Here is a 17,961-nt window from a genome sequence, read left to right on the forward strand (position 1 = left end):
CCTGAAAAAGACCCCTCAGTTAAAAACGATAAGTTGTATAGCTGAAATGTCTTCGTTGAGCGCCTCCAGACTTTGATGAAGGTGTCATTTGTGTGGATAAAGTAAAAAATGACTGAGAACTGGCAGTTTAAAAAGTCTCCACATTTGAGTTTCAGAGATGAATTAACATTGCAGCGGATGAGAGAAAGGAAGGACTCTCTTGGTGCTTTAAAGCAGATAATTCCCAAACTGTAAGACCTATTGCTTAAATGGACACATCATCTGAACGAAGAAAAACATATCTACATTGTAATGTACTAATTGTGTATGAGAGACATCTTCCTGAGTCTCCTGTTAGCTTTGTTGAACCTGTCAGTGTGGGGCAGAACACCTGTATCCTTCTTATTGGTAGATGGAGATTTGTGACCTAATAAATTCCCGTCATAGCTCCGGTCTACCCTGTTTGGTTCTTATTGAAAATGATGTGAAGATGTTCCGCACCATTACCACGCCGGTACGCCGAGTAGGTGGAGTCACACCATTTAAAAGGCGTAACAGCTGGCGCATACGCCGGATGCCCCAGCTCAATTCAAGCGGTGAAAGCAGCGTGTAAGGCCTCCCTCGATCACATGACTGATACAAACACAACAGAGAGAATCTGGATGCCAAGCAATAGTGCAGTCTTAACTTGATGAGTAAAGTCGGTATATAGTATTTAACATCCAGCAGAGGAGCCAGCAGGTGATTGCTGGTATAATTTTGTCTCTGTGGCTTCGTTGTCTCATCAACAGTTAATGACACGATGAACCTTGATCGCTCTGACAGATCCACGCTTTGTTCAGAGTGACGCCTCCTCCCGCTGGTCAATGTTTCCCTCCATTTAAAAGGTATGCTCCTCCCTTGCCGCTCATCATCACTTCTCCAAACCTGTATTTCACTATTTCATATAAATGCAGGTAAAAAAAGAAAGCAGCTGAAATGAATGACTCTAAAGACGAGGTGGTACTAGATTCTTTTCTTTATTTGTTACAACAAAATATAATGTAATAAATTATTGAGTAGCTTTACTGTTTTCACTCTGAACTCTTTGATAAGTGGAGTGTCTTTAAACAGCTACAGGGAGGTGGATTCCCTTCCAAACTCCACAAGGCAACACTTAAAGTACGTGACCTCAGAACAAACACTAAACGTGCGTCCTCCTTCCTCTCAGACCACCGGTGGTTTAGGCACTTCATGGAATTCCAGTAATCCCAGTAGATCAAATAATAGTCCCAGTAGTGAAAGTGTTCGTCCAGCAGGGGGGGCAGTCTGTTCAGCTGAAGCACTGGGCTTGATGGCAGTGTGTGTGTGTGTGTGTGTGTTTGTGGTTTCCTCTTCTCTGTGGTCTTCAAACTTTAATGAGTATCTGACAGAGAGGAACAAGAGTGAGTGTTAAGCAAACCTTAGCTGCTGCAAGACACACACACACACACACACACACACACACACACACACACAGTTCTTTGAGTGTGAAATGAGGAGGTTGATGATGATGTTGATGAAGAAATGTTGATGAATGTATCTGTGGTTTGGAGTGAGCGTGTAGCCGTTATCACTGAGTGTGTGTTCAGTACAGAGCTGGAGTCAGCACCTAGTTAGCCTGGTTAACCAGCACCTTTGCAGCTCACTAATAGCCTTTTCACACGAATGACCAGGGTTATCTGACCCTGGTCAAACCCTCCTTTTGTCAATTCAAACCAGGCCAGTCAACCCGGGTTCAACCCTGGTCAGGACAATTCTTACCCCTTTCACACCGAGGTCTCAACCAGGGTTGAACCAGGGTTGGTTGTGTGTATGAAAGGGTTAACCCGCATTGATTGACTCGCCTTTGTGACCCGGGTCGAGAGGTGGGTCAGACCAGGGTCTATTTTGATGTGAATTGCATGGACCAGGGTCGCTAACAACCGGGGCGGGACAAACCTATTTGGTTGCAAATGAGGGCGCTCAGTCCGTGACGTAACTGTCACAGGTCGCCGTAGCAGTCCGTGACGTAACTGTCACCGGTCGCCGTAGCAGTCCGTGACGTAACTGTCACCGGTCGCCGTAGCAGTCCGTGACGTAACTGTCACCGGTCGCCGGGGCTGATCAACAAACGGAGCGATGGCAGCAGGAATGATTTCAGACACACCGGAGATGAACGACGGACGAGAACAACACGGATATGTGGCGAGACATCGAGGTACGGCAGCTGCTGGCTGTCCGCAGAGAGGAAGAAAAAGGCGGTAGATGACGGGACGGTGATGGACAATGTAGTGTAACGTTAAAGGAACATAACAAGGCTGCTGAATGAGAGAGACATCCGCCGTTACGTTACATGGTAACACACCGTGTTAATAACAAGCCGACCACCTCACGGTACCGCCAGATGTGAGCACATCTGTTTTTTAAAGTGTGTTTACACATCTTCTATTTGAAACGTTACCTTTTCTTAACTTTTTATCTTTCAAAATAAACCTGTTATAAAGATCCATCTGTCGCCTGTTCTCTCTGTTATAAAGATCCATCTGTCGCCTGTTCTCTCTGTTATAAAGTAACAAACAGAGTCTTGGTTCATTACTTTATCAAGCAATTAGCAAACTAAGTGAAATATAAACTCATTTTATTATGTTTGGACAAGCTCTTACATTATCTACCAGCTGCCACATGACCAGCTGAGCAACTCTAGTAGGTCTACTATATGAAGCAACTCTTGACCAGGGTTAACCTACCCTGGTCCAACCCTCCTTTTGTCAATTCAAACCGAGCCAGTCAACATGTTTAACTAGGTTGTATATACGGAGCTGTAATGTATGAAAAAACATGCAGACAACATACAGATTACAGTATCTATTCGTCAACATGAACCTTTTCTCCTCTGTCTATCTACAGAACCCATTTATCATATATCAGACCACATTGTGTTATCTAATATGATAATATAGGCTACATTTACAGACGGAATAGACACTTCTGAAAACTGAAATGCAAACTTCACTCACTCTGCCATCCCAGCTAAGGTTTACTAAATACAGTATAGTAGACCTACTAGGGTTGTTCAGCTGGACATGGGGCAACTGTTAGATAATGTAAGAGCTTGTCCAAACATAATAAAATTAGATTATATTTCATTTAGTTTGCTAATTGCTTGATAAAGTAATGAACCAGGACTGGGTTTGTTACTTTCTAACAGAGAGAACAGGCAACAGATGGATCTTTTAGCAGGTTTATTTGGAAAGATAAAAAGTTTAAAAAGGTAACGTTACAAATAGAAGATGTGTAAACACCCTTTAAAAACAGATCCCAGCTCCCAGCTGCCGGTGCCGTGAGGTGGTCGGCTTGTTATTAACACGGTGTGTTTCTGTGTAACGTTACGGCGGATGTCTCTCTCATTCAGCAGCCTTGTTATGTTTGTCTAACGTTACACTGCGTTGTCTCTCCGTCCCGTCATCTACCGCTTTGTTCTTCCTCTCCGTGGACGGCCAGCAGCTCCCGCACCTCCATGTCTCGCCACATATCCGTGTTAGGATGTGGATGAGGATAGGTGTGTCCCGCCCCGGTTGTTAGCGACCCTGGTCTGACCCTGGTCTGACCCACCTCTCGACCTGGGTCGCAAAGGCCAGTCGATCAACGCGGGTTAACCCTTTCATACACACAACCAACCCTGGTTGAGTCCTCTGTGTAAAAGGGGTAATATTAACACGTTGTACTTCAGAGAACTTTGAACAGCACCAGGCTAGCTGTTTCCCCCTGCTTCCTGTCTTTATGCTAAGCTAGGCTAACAGCATCCTGAATCCAGCTCTATACATATGAGATCTGTATCGATCTCCTCATCTCACGCTTGGGAAGAAAGTAAACAAGCATATTTCCTACGTTGTTAAGGAAGCTGTAGAGCAGTTTAACATGCTGCCCTCTTCACCTCAGTACAACTACTCAACACTCTGTATTACCACAGCCTCACACACTACCGGACCTGCTGGACCTGCTGGACCTGATTATCATCTGATAAACATGCAGCATCATTTGTGCTGCCCTAGTTGTCACCTCTTGGCACCATGCAAAGCCAAATGGAATGCAGCCAATGAGAATAATGAAAGGGGAATTAGTTTCGGTCTTACAGGTAACAATAGTAACAGGAAAGCGAGGGAGGTGATGGTAACGCCAGGTCTGTACACGCCTCGAGAACAGCTCTAATTAGATCTGACTAATGAGTGTTAGAGGAACTCCTCTCCCTGTTCCCATGTGAAGAGTATGTGGTCAGAACAGCTGATGTGTGGTTACACACCTGACATGGTTTTAACCACCTGGTCCTGGATATATTAGTTTTCATTAAAAGCTCTGTGCCAATACTGAGTCTAATGCTGACTATTACTGAACGTACAGTATGCTAATATGTTAGCATAGAGTGCACAGAATGACTGGTTGCTTCCCCAAAACTGCAAGTGTATGTATCTGGCTTTCAATATCATTTCATAGCAACACACACACACACACACGCACACACACACACACACACACACACACAGCAGGTCAGACCTCGCTCAGTAGAGCCCAGACGTCGGCGTCAGAGTGAACCACCAGGCGTAGCGCTGAGATGGGCTGCAGCACTTCTTCAACCTCCCCCTCAGCTTTTCCGTCCTCAAATGCACCTGAAACACAAACACGCACAGTAGTGGTTTTGTCCGTGCACGTGTAAGGGTGAAAGCACAAACATTCTAGCTCACACCGTATCTCCCTTTACAGTGTTTAAGTTGTAGACTTTCACTAATGCATCATTTTATACATACAGATAATCCACCCTCCATCCCAGCTCACCACAGTGTCAGCGAGGCAGTCAGAAGGAGCAAAGCTCCTGCTGAGGCCTGTCACAATGACTACTTTACACCCTTTCAAAGAGCAATGGACTTTTAACTCATAAGAATATTCAGAAATTGGAATTGGAATGTGAAAAAAATTAAAATATCCTAAATTAAATTAAATAAAACCACACAACCAAAGCAATACATAAACAGGCTGCGTTAATAACACCCCAAAACCCTGCTATTTCTTTGGCATCATGTTAGAAATTTTGGTGACATTCTTATGTGAACAAACACGTATATATCGATATCGAGGTCAGCAAAGATGGTTGAGGAGGTCACGTCCATATATGGAAGCATAAGTCCCATAATGTAATGATGGTGACAGGCCTGATGGTAGTAATGGGAGTGCTGATTGAGGGAGTCATCAGTGTCATTTGCTATTGTGTGTGCTGTCTGTGTGATGGATGATGATGATGATGATGATGATGATGATGATGAAGATGATCCTGGGAGCTTGGTCCGTACATCTGTCCGTACGAGGGATGTTAATAATTAACCATTTAACCGTTAACCGATTCATTACGAATTTTAACCGATTAACGCTATCGGTTAAACGGTTATAAAAAATATTATCAATTAATTAAAAAGCTGAGAAAAACTCAGAGGAGCGGCTCGTCTCTTTAAGGAGAAAACAGCCCACCTTAAGAGAGTCTGAGCCGGCGTTGCAAGATACAGGAAGTTGGCTCAGGTCTCTTGAGCTTGCTTGAGCTGAGGAGTTGTAGCATTTATTCACGATAAATAAACTGTACACAAACTGCTACAGCTACATTCACAGCTAGAACGCCACCAACAACCTCACAGTCACTGCCAACACACACACGGTCTGTCGGACACTCACTAAAGTTACGCTGCGCTGACAGACTGTATATGTGTGACAACGGGGAGCACGAAGCCAGTACAAAACCGAGGCCCTGCTCATCGGCTCCAAAAACAACATCTCCAAATCTCAACACACCACTGCTCCAAACCTCACCATTGATGGCTTCTCTGTTCCGTTCTCCACCCATGTCAAGAGCCTCGGGGTCACCCTGGACAGCCCCCTCTCCTTTACATCCCACATAAAAAACGTCACCCGGACTGCTTTCTTTCACCTCCGCAACATCTCCAGACTCCGCCCATCCCTGTCTCACTCCAGCACTGAAATCCTGGTTCACGCATTTGTCACATCCCGGATCGACTACTGCAATGCTGTCCTCTCTGGCCTTCCCACCAAACTGCTGAACAGACTCCAAATCATTCAGAACTCTGCCGCCCGGATCATCACCCGCACCAAATCCTCCGACCACATCACCCCCATCCTCATCCAACTGCACTGGCTCCCTGTTAAATACCGGATCGACTACAAAAACCTCCTGCTCACCTACAAAGCCCTCCACAACCTTGCCCCCACCTACCTCACAGATCTCCTTCAGCAGTACACACCCTCCCGTTCCCTCCGCTCATCATCAGCCGGACTTCTGACCACCCCCACCTCACGCCTCAGAACCATGGGAGCTGGTGCGTTCAGCTGCTCTGCTCCCAGGCTCTGGAACTCACTCCCCCCACACATCCGGCAGTCTGACATTATTACATCATTCAAATCCCTCCTCAAAACCCACCTATTCAAACTGGCCTACTCTCTCTAGTACTCATTAGCACCCATCCTATGTGTCTGTACAATTATGTCTCTGTCATGTCCTGTTGTTTTTATTTGTTTTATCTGTCTATGTTTTAAACTGATCCTTGTAAGGTGTCCTTGGGTGTCCAGAAAGGCGCTACTAAATAAAATGTATTATTATTATTATTATTATTATTATTACAAACGAACGCAGTACAGTACGCACGAACGTAGCACAAACATACACACGGTTGTCGGACACTCGCTATCGTTACGCCGGGCAGACACACAGCTGACAACCTACTAAACTAAACTATATGAGCGGTGGAGGAAGAGGCTGCATGTCCTCAACACTACAAGCAGCACCGTGGCTGCTACAGTAACTCTCCTAACAGTGAACTGGAGACAGTGAACGCAGCACCGTGGCTGCTACAGTAACTCTCCTAACAGTGAACTGGAGACAGTGAACGCAGCCCCGTGGCTGCTACAGTAACGCTCCCTGACAGATGAACTGGAGACAGTGAACGCAGCATCGTGGCTGCTATAGTAACTTTCCCTGACGGTGAACTGAGGACAGTGAACACCACACCTTGGCTGCTACAGTAACTCTCCTGACGGTGAACTGAGGACAGTGAACGCAGCACCGTGGCTGCTATAGTAACTTTCCCTGAAGGTGAACTGAGGACAGTGAACGCAACATCTTGGCTGCTACAGTAACTCTCCTGACGGTGAACTGAGGACAGTGAACGCAGCACCGTGGCTGCTATAGTAACTTTCCCTGACGGTGAACTGAGGACAGTGAACATAACATCTTGGCTGCTACAGTAACTCTCCTGACAGGTGAACTGGAGACAGTGAACGCAGCACCGTCGCTGCTACAGTAACTCTCCTGTCGGTGAACTGGAGACAGTGAACGCAGCACTGTGGCTGCTACAGTAACTCTCCTGACAGGTGGACTGGAGACAGTGAACGCAGCACCGTGGCTGCTAACAGTAGCTCTCCTAACGGTGAACTGGAGACAGTGAACGCAGCACCGTGGCTGCTACAGTAACTCTCCTGACGGTGAACTGGAGACAGTGAACGCAGCACCGTGGCTGCTACAGTAACTCTCCTGATGGTGAACTGAGGACAGTGAATGCAGCACCGTGGCTGCTATAGTAACTTTCCTGACGGTGAACTGAGGACAGTGAACGCAGCACCGTGGCTGCTATAGTAACTTTCCCTGACGGTGAACTGAGGACAGTGAACGCAACATCATGGCTGCTATAGTAACTTTCCTAACGGTGAACTGGAGACAGTGAACGCAGCACCGTGGCTGCTACAGTAACTCTCCTACCAGGTAGACTGGAGACAGTGAACGCAGCACCATGGCTGCTACAGTAACTCTCCTGACAGGTGAACTGGAGACAGTGAACGCAGCACCGTGGCTGCTACAGTAACTCTCCCTGAAGGTGAACGGAGACAGTGAACGCAGCACCGTGGCTGCTACATTAGCTCTCCTAACGGTGAACTGGAGACAGTGAACGCAGCACCGTGGCTGCTACAGTAACTCTCCCTGACGGTGAACTGGAGACAGTGAACGCAGCACCGTGGCTGCTACAGTAACTCTCCCTGACGGTGAACTGGAGACAGTGAACGCAGCACCGTGGCTGCTACAGTAACTTTCCTAACGGTGAACTGGAGACAGTGAACGCAACACCGTGGCTGCTACAGTAACTCTCCCTGAAGGTGAACTGGAGACAGTGAACGCAGCATCGTGGCTGCTACAGTAACTCTCCCTGACAGATGAACTGGAGACAGTGAACGCAGCACCGTGGCTGCTACAGTAACTCTCCTTGAAGGTGAACTGGAGACAGTGAACGCATTACCGTGGCTGCTACAGTAACTCTCCCTGAAGGTGAACTGGAGACGTGAACGCAGCACCGTGGCTGCTATAATAACTCTCCCTGAAGGTGAACTGAGGACAGTGAACGCAGCACCGTGGCTGCTACAGTAACTCTCCTGACGGTGAACTGAGGACGGTGAACGCAGCACCGTGGCTGCAATAGTAACTCTCCCTGACGGTGAACTGAGGACAGTGAACGTAGCACCGTGGCTGCCACAGTAACTCTCCTGACGGTGAACTGGAGACAGTGAACGCAGCACCGTGGCTGCTACAGTAACTCTCCTGACAGGTGAACTGGAGACAGTGAACGCAACACCGTGGCTGCTATAGTAACTTTCCCTGACGGTGAACTGAGGACAGTGAACGCAGCACCGTGGCTGCTACAGTAACTCTCCTGATGGTGAACTGGAGACAGTAAACGCAGCACCGTGGCTGCTACAGTAACTCTCCTGACAGGTGAACTGGAGACAGTGAACGCAGCACCGTGGCTGCTATAGTAACTTTCCCTGACGGTGAACTGAGGCCTGTACTACGAAGTAGGATATGGCGTTAGCGAGGTAACTTCAGGGTAAACTCTGGGTTTTCCGTACTACGAAGGTGGATCACTTCTTACCGGGGTAGATCGCCATGGTAACTGATGCTGAACGGCTAACCTGCTCCGGAGCAGGTTATGTTCCAGATAAGAGATCAACTCGTATGAAAACACCTCCTACTGACCAATCAGAGCTCAGTGAGCAGATCGTACGATAATATTACACACATATGAAGAAGTTTAAGTCATAATCCAGGTTTAAATTAACACAGTTTAAACTGACAAATGCAGGAAGGACAGCTGGATTTATGCTGTGGGTGTTTACCGTTTTGAATTATATTTTTATAATTATATATTTTAACTTCCTATTGAGTCCGTTTCACACCGCCAGAGAGGGGGACGCAGTTGAAAGAAGGTTCAAATAATGATAGACGCCACATGTTGCACAGGGTGAAAAGAAGTGGCTGCTACAGTAACTCTCCCTGATGGTGAACTGAAGGCAGTGAACGAAGCACCGTGGCTGTTACAGTAACTCTCCCTGACAGGTGAATTGGAGACAGTGAACGCAGCACACTGGCTGCTACAGTAACTCTCCCTGACGGTGAACTGGGGACAGTGAACGCAACATTATGGCTGCTACAGTAACTCTCCTGACGGTGAACTGGGGACAGTGAACACAACATTATGGCTGCTACAGTAACTCTCCTGACGGTGAACTGGAGACAGTAAACGCAGCACCGAGGCTGCTACAGTAACTCTCCTGACGGTGAACTGGAGACAGTGAATGCAACATTGTGGCTGCTACAGTAACTCTCCTGACGGTGAACTGGGGACAGTGAACGCAGCAGCGTGGCTGCTAAAGTAACTCTCCTGACAGTGAACGCAGCACTGAGGCTGCTACAGTAACTCTCCTGACGGTGAATTGGGGACAGTGAACGCAGCATCGTGGCTGCTACAGTAACTCTCCCTGACAGGTGAACTGGAGACAGTGAACGCAGCACCGTGGCTGTTACAGTAACTCTCCCTGACAGGTGAACTGGAGACAGTGAACGCAGCACCGGGGCTGCTACAGTAGTTCTCCCTGACAGGTGAACTGGGGATCCCTAGTCTGTGCTATTCTTGTGAAAGTGATATCTTATGAAAGCCCGGAGGGAATTTCTTCAAATTTGTCCACTAAACCCTGGACAGGTCTCCAGACTATCACATAGAGACAGACAACCATTCTCACTTACGGGACATTTAGAGTCAACAATGAACCTAACCTGAAACCAGAGAACCGGAGAAAACCCACGTTAACACAGGGAGAACATGCTAACTCCACACAGAAGTTTGGTTTGAACCTGCAACCCTCTTGCTGTGAGGCGACAGTGCTAACCACTGCACCACCGTGCCATTCTTTGATCATTCAATAATTCAAATTTCAATTTTATTCATTTGTATTGTTATTATGAGATTATGAATTTATTTGATGTACTTACCGATAATGATGAAGCCGTTGTCAGATTCTTTGTAGGAAGAAGAACTCGCCACTAGTCTGTCTCCTGCTGCCGCCTGAAGGAAGAAACCACAACGGATGTCAGGCAGGTTTAACACACAGTGTCCCCGGGCTACCACTGTGATATCAACATGAACCCTGAGATCTTTAGATGGTAAATGGACTTGCTTTTATTAAGCTCCTTTCTAGTCTTTCGATCACTCAAAGCTCTCGTCAACAGTCACCCATTCATACACTGATGGCAGAGGCAGGCACCTCCATCCCCCACCCCCCCACCCCACCCCACCCCACCCCCTACTCACAACAGACAGGCTGTCCATGGTCCTGAAACAACAGCTAAACCAGAGGCACATGTACAGTCTCTCGGCCAATAATGATGGTGTGTGGTTGGTCTATAGATAAATAAAGCTAAAACAAAGACGGATCAATGAGAAAAAAAAGAAAACATGATTTGACGATCCGTCGACAGGCAACACTTGACCAAGCTTCCACTATGTATATTATTAGGAGGGGACACTAATAATTAATATCCACATAATAATAGTTTGAAAAAGTGCTCGTTGATTCGAGAGTGTGTCTTATAACATACCTTGTTTCTAATTTCGTAACACGAGGTGTAAGAGGTGACAACTATTATTAGTTATTATCTCCTTCAAGGCCAAGGGTCTGTCTGTCTGGCACAATGAACAATCCATTCCATTTTGATGGCGATCCGGATCATGATCCGGATTCAGGAATAATTTGAAGGATTCCGATCAGCCCGAGCATTAACACCACAGGGTATAACACATACACAGTGTAACTGATAACTGATGACGCGTTGATGATGCATGACCCCACCTCCTCCTGAGAGCAGAGAGATACGTGTGTCGATGTGTGTGCGGGAGCTGCTGTCCGTCCGCGCTGAGAGAGAACAAAGCGGTAGATGACGGGATGAGAGACAACGTAGTGTAACGTTATACAGACATAACAAGGCTGCTGAATGAGAGAGGCATCCGCCGATATGTTACCCAGAAACACATCGTGTTAATAACAAGCCGGCAGCAGTCTTGTAAAGGGAGGAGTGAGCGGAGGGGAACTCAGCTGTAATCTGTAACCACACCACTAAATGCTGCCAAACCCTACACACTCTCCCTTTAATCATGGAGATTTAGCAAACTCATCATATTTTTCAATTCCAAAACTGTTATGACTCCTGAAATAATTGTGCATCATCATTGGCGTTAAATGTGACTAATATTGCCCTGTGGAGACAACTCCCATCTGTCCTATACTCTGATGTCCTGCTGTCCTAGAGTTGCTTTCAGTGGGATCTGAACTTTAGTTTTAAGTAACAAACTGGTGTGGATACTGTCTTTAAACACCGCAGTCAGTCAGACCCTGTGTCATTTTTCCACAAGTTCAGGAGTCCCACCATATGATACAGCCAAACACACAGCTGTGTGATACTGTACAACACAGAGGCATCCTCTGAACAGCTCTGAGGAGAAACAGCACTTTCACTATCAGCATGTACTTTATAGCCTCTCCCTGACCCGACCCTGTCGCTATCAAACCTGTGAAGCTGGGATCAGATAAGAAATCAACACTGGTCACACACACATTACAGCGCTGTGGTGATATGCAATCATTAACCCAAGCCCACATTCCAACGTCACCATTAACCTGCTGACAAAAAACGAGTTAATAAAACAGGAATGTTGGTAATCACGCCAGATCCAGCTGATAAATGTATGTATATATGTATATACAATCACCGGCCACTTTATTAGGCACACCTGTTCAATCGCTTGTTAGCACAAATAGCTAATCAGCCAATCACATGGCAGCAACTCAATGCATTTAGGCATCTAGACGTGGTGAAGACGACTTGCTGAAGTTCAAACCGAGCATCAGAATGGGGAAGAAAGGGGATTTAAGTGACTTTGAACGTGGCATGGTTGTTGGTGCCAGACGGGCTGGTCTGAGTATTTCAAAAACTGCTGATCTACTGGGATTTTCACGCACAACCATCTCTAGGGTTTACAGAGAATGGTCCAAACAAGAGAACATATCCAGTGAGCGGCAGTTGTGTGGACGGAAATGCCTTTTTGATGTCAGAGGTCAGAGGAGAATGGGCGGAGTGGTTCGAGATGATAGAAAGGCAACAGTAACTCAAATAACCACTCGTTACAACCAAGGTATGCAGAATACCATCTCTGAACGCACAACACGTCCAACCTTGAAGCAGATGGGCTACAGCGGCAGAAGTCCACCCGGTACTAGCAAGGTGTACCTAATAAAGTGGCCGGTGAGTATATATATATATATATATATATATAGAGAGAGAGAGAGAGAGAGAGAGGGACATAATAATTATAAACAGTTCATAATTCTCTGTCTAATATCTATTTTATATTGATGTGAAAACATCTCCTTCAAACTATCGGATTTATTCAAGTTTATCGCCAAAAACGTAATTTTACGAGGTTACATCATGATGACGTTGTAATTTACCTTCACCCAATAGTCATTTTTCCTGAGCAGACTCTGAACACCTCATAATAATAACTCAATGGCACCTCCGTTAACGTTAGTAGCTTAGTTATTTCACCAGTCAGGAATGTGCTGCTATCAGCTGCTAACAGCTAATATTAATAACTCTCCTCCTGCTGATTTCAACACAGGTTTGTTGTTCACAGTGAAGCATTATCAGGGAGAAATAGGTCAGGTTTAGTAGCGCCATGCTTTTGAGCGCTTTTTTTTCTCTTCACCGTGTCTCTGGTCCCAAACAAACTGAAACATCTCTTTCCATCCAGGGCTCTAAACTTACTTTTTTCACCAGTATCCCTTAACAATGCAGCTAAGTTAAATTAAAATATTTTCTATGTGGAAAAAATTGCTTTTGGTCGAAAAAGAAGATTTTGCATAGGGCCCCCAAAAAGCTAGAACCGGCCCTGCTAACGTTACCGTTAACATCGGACAGTCTAACGTTAGCTAACTGGTAACGTTACCGTTAACATCGGACAGTCTAACGTTAGCTAACTGGTAACGTTACCGTTAAAATTGGACAGTCTAACGTTAGCTAACTGTAACGTTACCGTTAACATCCAACAGTCTAACGTTAACTAACTTTAACGTTACCGTTAACATCGGACAGTCTAACGTTAGCTAACTGTAACGTTACCCTTAACATCCAACAGTCTAACGTTAGCTAACTGTAACGTTACTGTTAATATCCAACAGTCTAACATTAGCTAACTGTAACGTTACCGTTAACATCCAACAGTCTAACGTTAACTAACTGTAACGTTACTTTTAACATCGGACAGTCTAACGTTAGCTAACTGGTAACGTTACCATTAACATCGGACAGTCTAATGTTAACTAACTATAACGTTACCGTTAACATCGGACAGTCTAATGTTAGCTAACTGGTAACGTTACTGTTCAAATCGGACAGTCTAATGTTAGCTAACTGTAACATTACCGTTAACATCCAACAATCTAACGTTAACTAACTGTAACGTTACCGTTAATATCGAGCAGTCTAACGTTAGATAACTGGTAACATTACCGTCAACATCGGACAGTCTAACGTTAGCTAACTGTAATGTTACCGTTAACATCCAACAGTCTAACGTTAGCTAACTGTAACGTTAACGTTAACATCCAACAGTCTAACGTTAACTAACTGTAACGTTACCGTTAACATCCAACAGTCTAACGTTAACTAACTGTAATGTTACTGTTAACATCGGACAGTCTAACGTTAGCTAACTGTAACGTTACCGTTAACATCCAACAGTCTAACGTTAACTGACTTTAACGTTACCGTTAACATCGGACAGTCTAACGTTATCTAACTGTAACGTTACCCTTAACATCCAACAGTCTAACGTTAGCTAACTGTAACGTTACCGTTAACATCCAAAAGTCTAACGTTAACTAACTGTAACGTTACCGTTAACATCCAAAAGTCTAACGTTAACTAACTGTAACGTTACCGTTAACATCCAACAGTCTAACGTTAGCTAACTGTAACGTTACCGTTAACATCCAACAGTCTAACGTTAACTAACTGTAACGTTGCTGTTAACATCGGACAGTCTAACGTTAGCTAACTGTAACATTACCGTTAACATCCAACAGTCTAATGTTAGATAACTGTAACGTTACCGTTAACATCCAACAGTCTAACGTTAACTAACTGTAACGTTACCGTTAACATCGGACAGTCTAACGTTAGCTAACTGTAACGTTACCGTTAACATCGGACAGTCTAACGTTAGCTAAATGTAACGTTAATAATATAAAGTTTACCTCATTGGAATAATTCCGTTGACGCTGCAGCTGTCCTCACATCAGAGGCCGGCGGTATATGTGTTTGTGTGTGTGTGTATGTGCGGGACGGATCGGATGCATACAGTGTGTATGCGTGTGTTAGTATATGTTGTCACGGAGGTTTAATAATAACGGTTGCGCTACACAAAACGTGCAGTCATTTTCATCGCCGTTCATTCTAATGTAACGGGTATTTTTCTTTCAACTCTCGTCCCAAAATTAACTTTCATCCTCCCCAATCATATTTTTTCCGGCCCCGGGACGACGGGATGTCCTTAACGTTTTCCCTGCCTGCCAAAGTGGCGGGTGGCCTGATGATTTTATCTGCACACTGCCAACAACGTACCTGCATTGATGCTAATTTCAGACCCTGCATGCAACAATGTAAAATAAGGGATGACCTGGTAGCCTAGTGTAAGACACACACCACATGAATGCACCATTGTTGGTTCTAAGTCACTATAGGCATATTATAGAAACATTATACAGGGTGTGAAATGATAAAGTAAGTGGCTTGTTATCTTTATGCACCCTAAATTAGAATTGATTAAATGTATGATGTAATGAAGTGAGATACTGAGACAGTGGACAGTTTTAGATCAAAAATTCAGGTATCACATCAGCTCTAGTGCTGAAAATGTTGAAACAACACATAGCCCTATACGTGACCATTAATATGCACAGCAACTTCCACGGCCATCTAATTAAATGGTTTCTTGTTAACAAAGTTCATGATTTGACCGGCTTGTAAGTCCAGTTCCTCCTCTGGGGAGCATGACTGTACTCACTTGTTAGGATGCTATTTGAAATCAAGGTAATGTGTGTGTCCAGTAGACCACTGGGCTGGAGTCTGTCGCTGATACTGATCCGTTTTAATATTTGTTATCAGTAAGAGGCCACGATGGCATAATAAAGTGGGTCTTTCTCTCTCTCTCCCCTCTTGATGCTGTCCATGGTTTTGACACGTTCATCATGACATCAGCTAAAAAAACAATGAGCTCACCAGGAACCAGCTGTTATTAACTTGCCTGCACTGAATAGGTTTTTATACATTCGTAATGTATTTGATCTATTTTCTTCTCTTTGGTCTGTCGGTGTTTCACCAGCAACCTGAAGCCTCTGGACCTCTGGACTCATCTGCTTTTCCTCTTATCTTCCACACAGTGTAACTTTACTCAAAGGTCACCCACGGCATGACCACTTTTCCCCTTTAGTGTGACAGAAGTGTCAACTGACACACACACACAGACCCACACACACACACAGAGCCAGAGGGAGGCAGTGGAGTGATAGCAGATAGCTCGGTGTGGTGGGTGTTTCCTGATGCCTTGCCACTCATTCCCGAGGCATCAACACCTGAGATGAAAACCAAGACCTGTTCGACGGCAGCAATGGAACCAATGAACACACACACACACACACACACACACACACACACACACACACACACACACACAGAGGCAGGTTACTCACATTGCTAGGCAGCACTTCCACTGTGGTGTTGTTGAATTTATCTCCACTGGTCTCAATATTTCCGCTGCGGAACAGGTACCTACAGTAGAGAAGAGACAGCCCAGGTGGAATGAGCCAGTGGACTGCCAGGATCAACATACAGTATACGGGTGTCAAACTCATTTTAGTTCATGGGCCACGTACAGTCCAGTCTGATGCCAAGTGGGCCGGACCAGTAAAACCACTGCATAGTAACCTGTAAATAACAACACTTCAACATTTTCCCTTCCTGTTAGTGTAAAGAAGTACAAGTACATCCTGAAAACGTCCACAATTATTGAAAAATCAGTAATAGGAATAGAAGTGCATTTTATTGCAAAACTGGAATTAATGATTCATTCTGACTTTAAAAAGTTATACATTTGACTTAATATCAATAACTTTGGCTTACTATGTAAAAATTCGGACTTTTTTAAACTTAAAATCTGGACTTAATTTTTATAAAAAGTCATTAATGTGACAAAATATCTCAAAATTGTGACTTGAAAAATTAAAATCTCATTCTTTTGACATTTAAGATTCATAACTTTGAGTCGTATCTTTTAAGTTTGACTCCCCGAGTTTAAGTCAAGTCAAGTTTAACTTTATTCTCATAATTATGACTTCCTATGATAATTCTTACTAGTATCTCATAGTTTTGGTGTGAAAGGTCATTATTCTGACTTAGAAAGTCATACATTTGACTTAATATCAATAACTTTGGCTTATTATGTCAAAATTTGGACTTTTTCTTTTACTTAAGTTTTGACAAAGTATCTCAAAAGTGAGGCTTGAAAATGAAAATCTCATACTTCTCTGCCATTTTTAAATTTCTTGAATTTCCCTTGGGATCAATAAAGTTACTATCCATCTTTCTCTCTACCTCTCTCTCTCTCTATCTATCTATCTATCTATCTATCTATCTATCTATCTATCTATCTATCTATCTATCTATTTATCTATCTATCACTGTGCAAAGTCATCCAGTGGACCGGATTGGACCCTTTGGTGGGCCAGTTCTGGCCCTCGGGCTGTATGTTTGACACCCCTGACACACTGTATACAGGTGCATTAGGGCTAAAATACTATATCCAACTGTAACATCATTATTAGATGTGTTATATTGTCTTATCAAATTCATTCCTAAATAAATGACACATAAAGCATAATTACTGAAAATTACTGGGCCTGTGTCTGAAAACGGCCAGCTGGGAGCGCTTGAGAGCACTTTGGAGGCGCAGTGTTTTTTCAGCTTAGACAGTTTGGATGCGTCGGGTTGCTATGATACGGAATATCCGCAGAAGTAAACGACAAAGTAGAGTAGTTGTCCTGGATGAAGGACGGAGCCGCGGGTCTATGTGGGTTCATGGTAATTTTGTAGAGGAGGAAACATCTCAGCGAGTAATAATAATAATAAGAATAAATGTATTTATATAGCACTTCTCAAAACAGATGTTACAAAGTGCTTCACAAGACAATAAAAGCAGATAAATAAAGTAAAAAATATGGTAACTGCTAAAACTGAACATAACCGAACATATCAATACTAATAGAAGTGGTAAAATGGTAGGACAAGTTGATAAATCAAATATACAGTATATATACATAAATGTGTATAAATGTATACATGCGTCCAGAAATGGATGTATACATACATATATTTATACCCAGTCTTATACTTGCTATCCTAAAAAAATGCATTTTCAACATTTTTTACAAGTGGATACAGAGTTAGATGATCGTATCTCTATAGGAAGTGCATTCCACAGTTTGGGAGCCCTG

At 44.3% G+C, this 17,961-nt stretch overlaps 1 protein-coding gene and 1 long non-coding RNA gene across 2 annotated transcripts in view; both read right to left on the reverse strand.

Moving 5' to 3' along the window:
- Nucleotides 1–982: 982 nt before the first annotated feature.
- The window catches only part of zgc:154054 (uncharacterized protein LOC777616 homolog), a 74,651-nt gene continuing 57,672 nt past the window's right edge, over nucleotides 983–17,961 (reverse strand). Inside the window, exons 12-15 of the mRNA XM_037779961.1 lie at nucleotides 16,162–16,240; nucleotides 10,349–10,421; nucleotides 4,531–4,643; nucleotides 983–1,384 (exon numbers count right to left, since the gene is read on the reverse strand). Coding sequence (XP_037635889.1) covers nucleotides 1,367–1,384; nucleotides 4,531–4,643; nucleotides 10,349–10,421; nucleotides 16,162–16,240 — 283 coding nt within the window. The 3' untranslated portion in view covers nucleotides 983–1,366. The remainder of the gene's footprint in view (nucleotides 1,385–4,530; nucleotides 4,644–10,348; nucleotides 10,422–16,161; nucleotides 16,241–17,961) is intronic.
- LOC119494244 lies at nucleotides 6,360–7,778 on the reverse strand. Its single transcript, XR_005208158.1, has 3 exons — nucleotides 7,736–7,778; nucleotides 7,038–7,042; nucleotides 6,360–6,896 (listed from the first exon to the last, which is right to left on the reverse strand). It is a non-coding gene; the product is annotated as an uncharacterized LOC119494244 (long non-coding RNA).

This window comes from Sebastes umbrosus, chromosome 9 (assembly GCF_015220745.1).
Source record: "Sebastes umbrosus isolate fSebUmb1 chromosome 9, fSebUmb1.pri, whole genome shotgun sequence".
NCBI classification, from domain to species: domain Eukaryota; kingdom Metazoa; phylum Chordata; class Actinopteri; order Perciformes; family Sebastidae; genus Sebastes; species Sebastes umbrosus.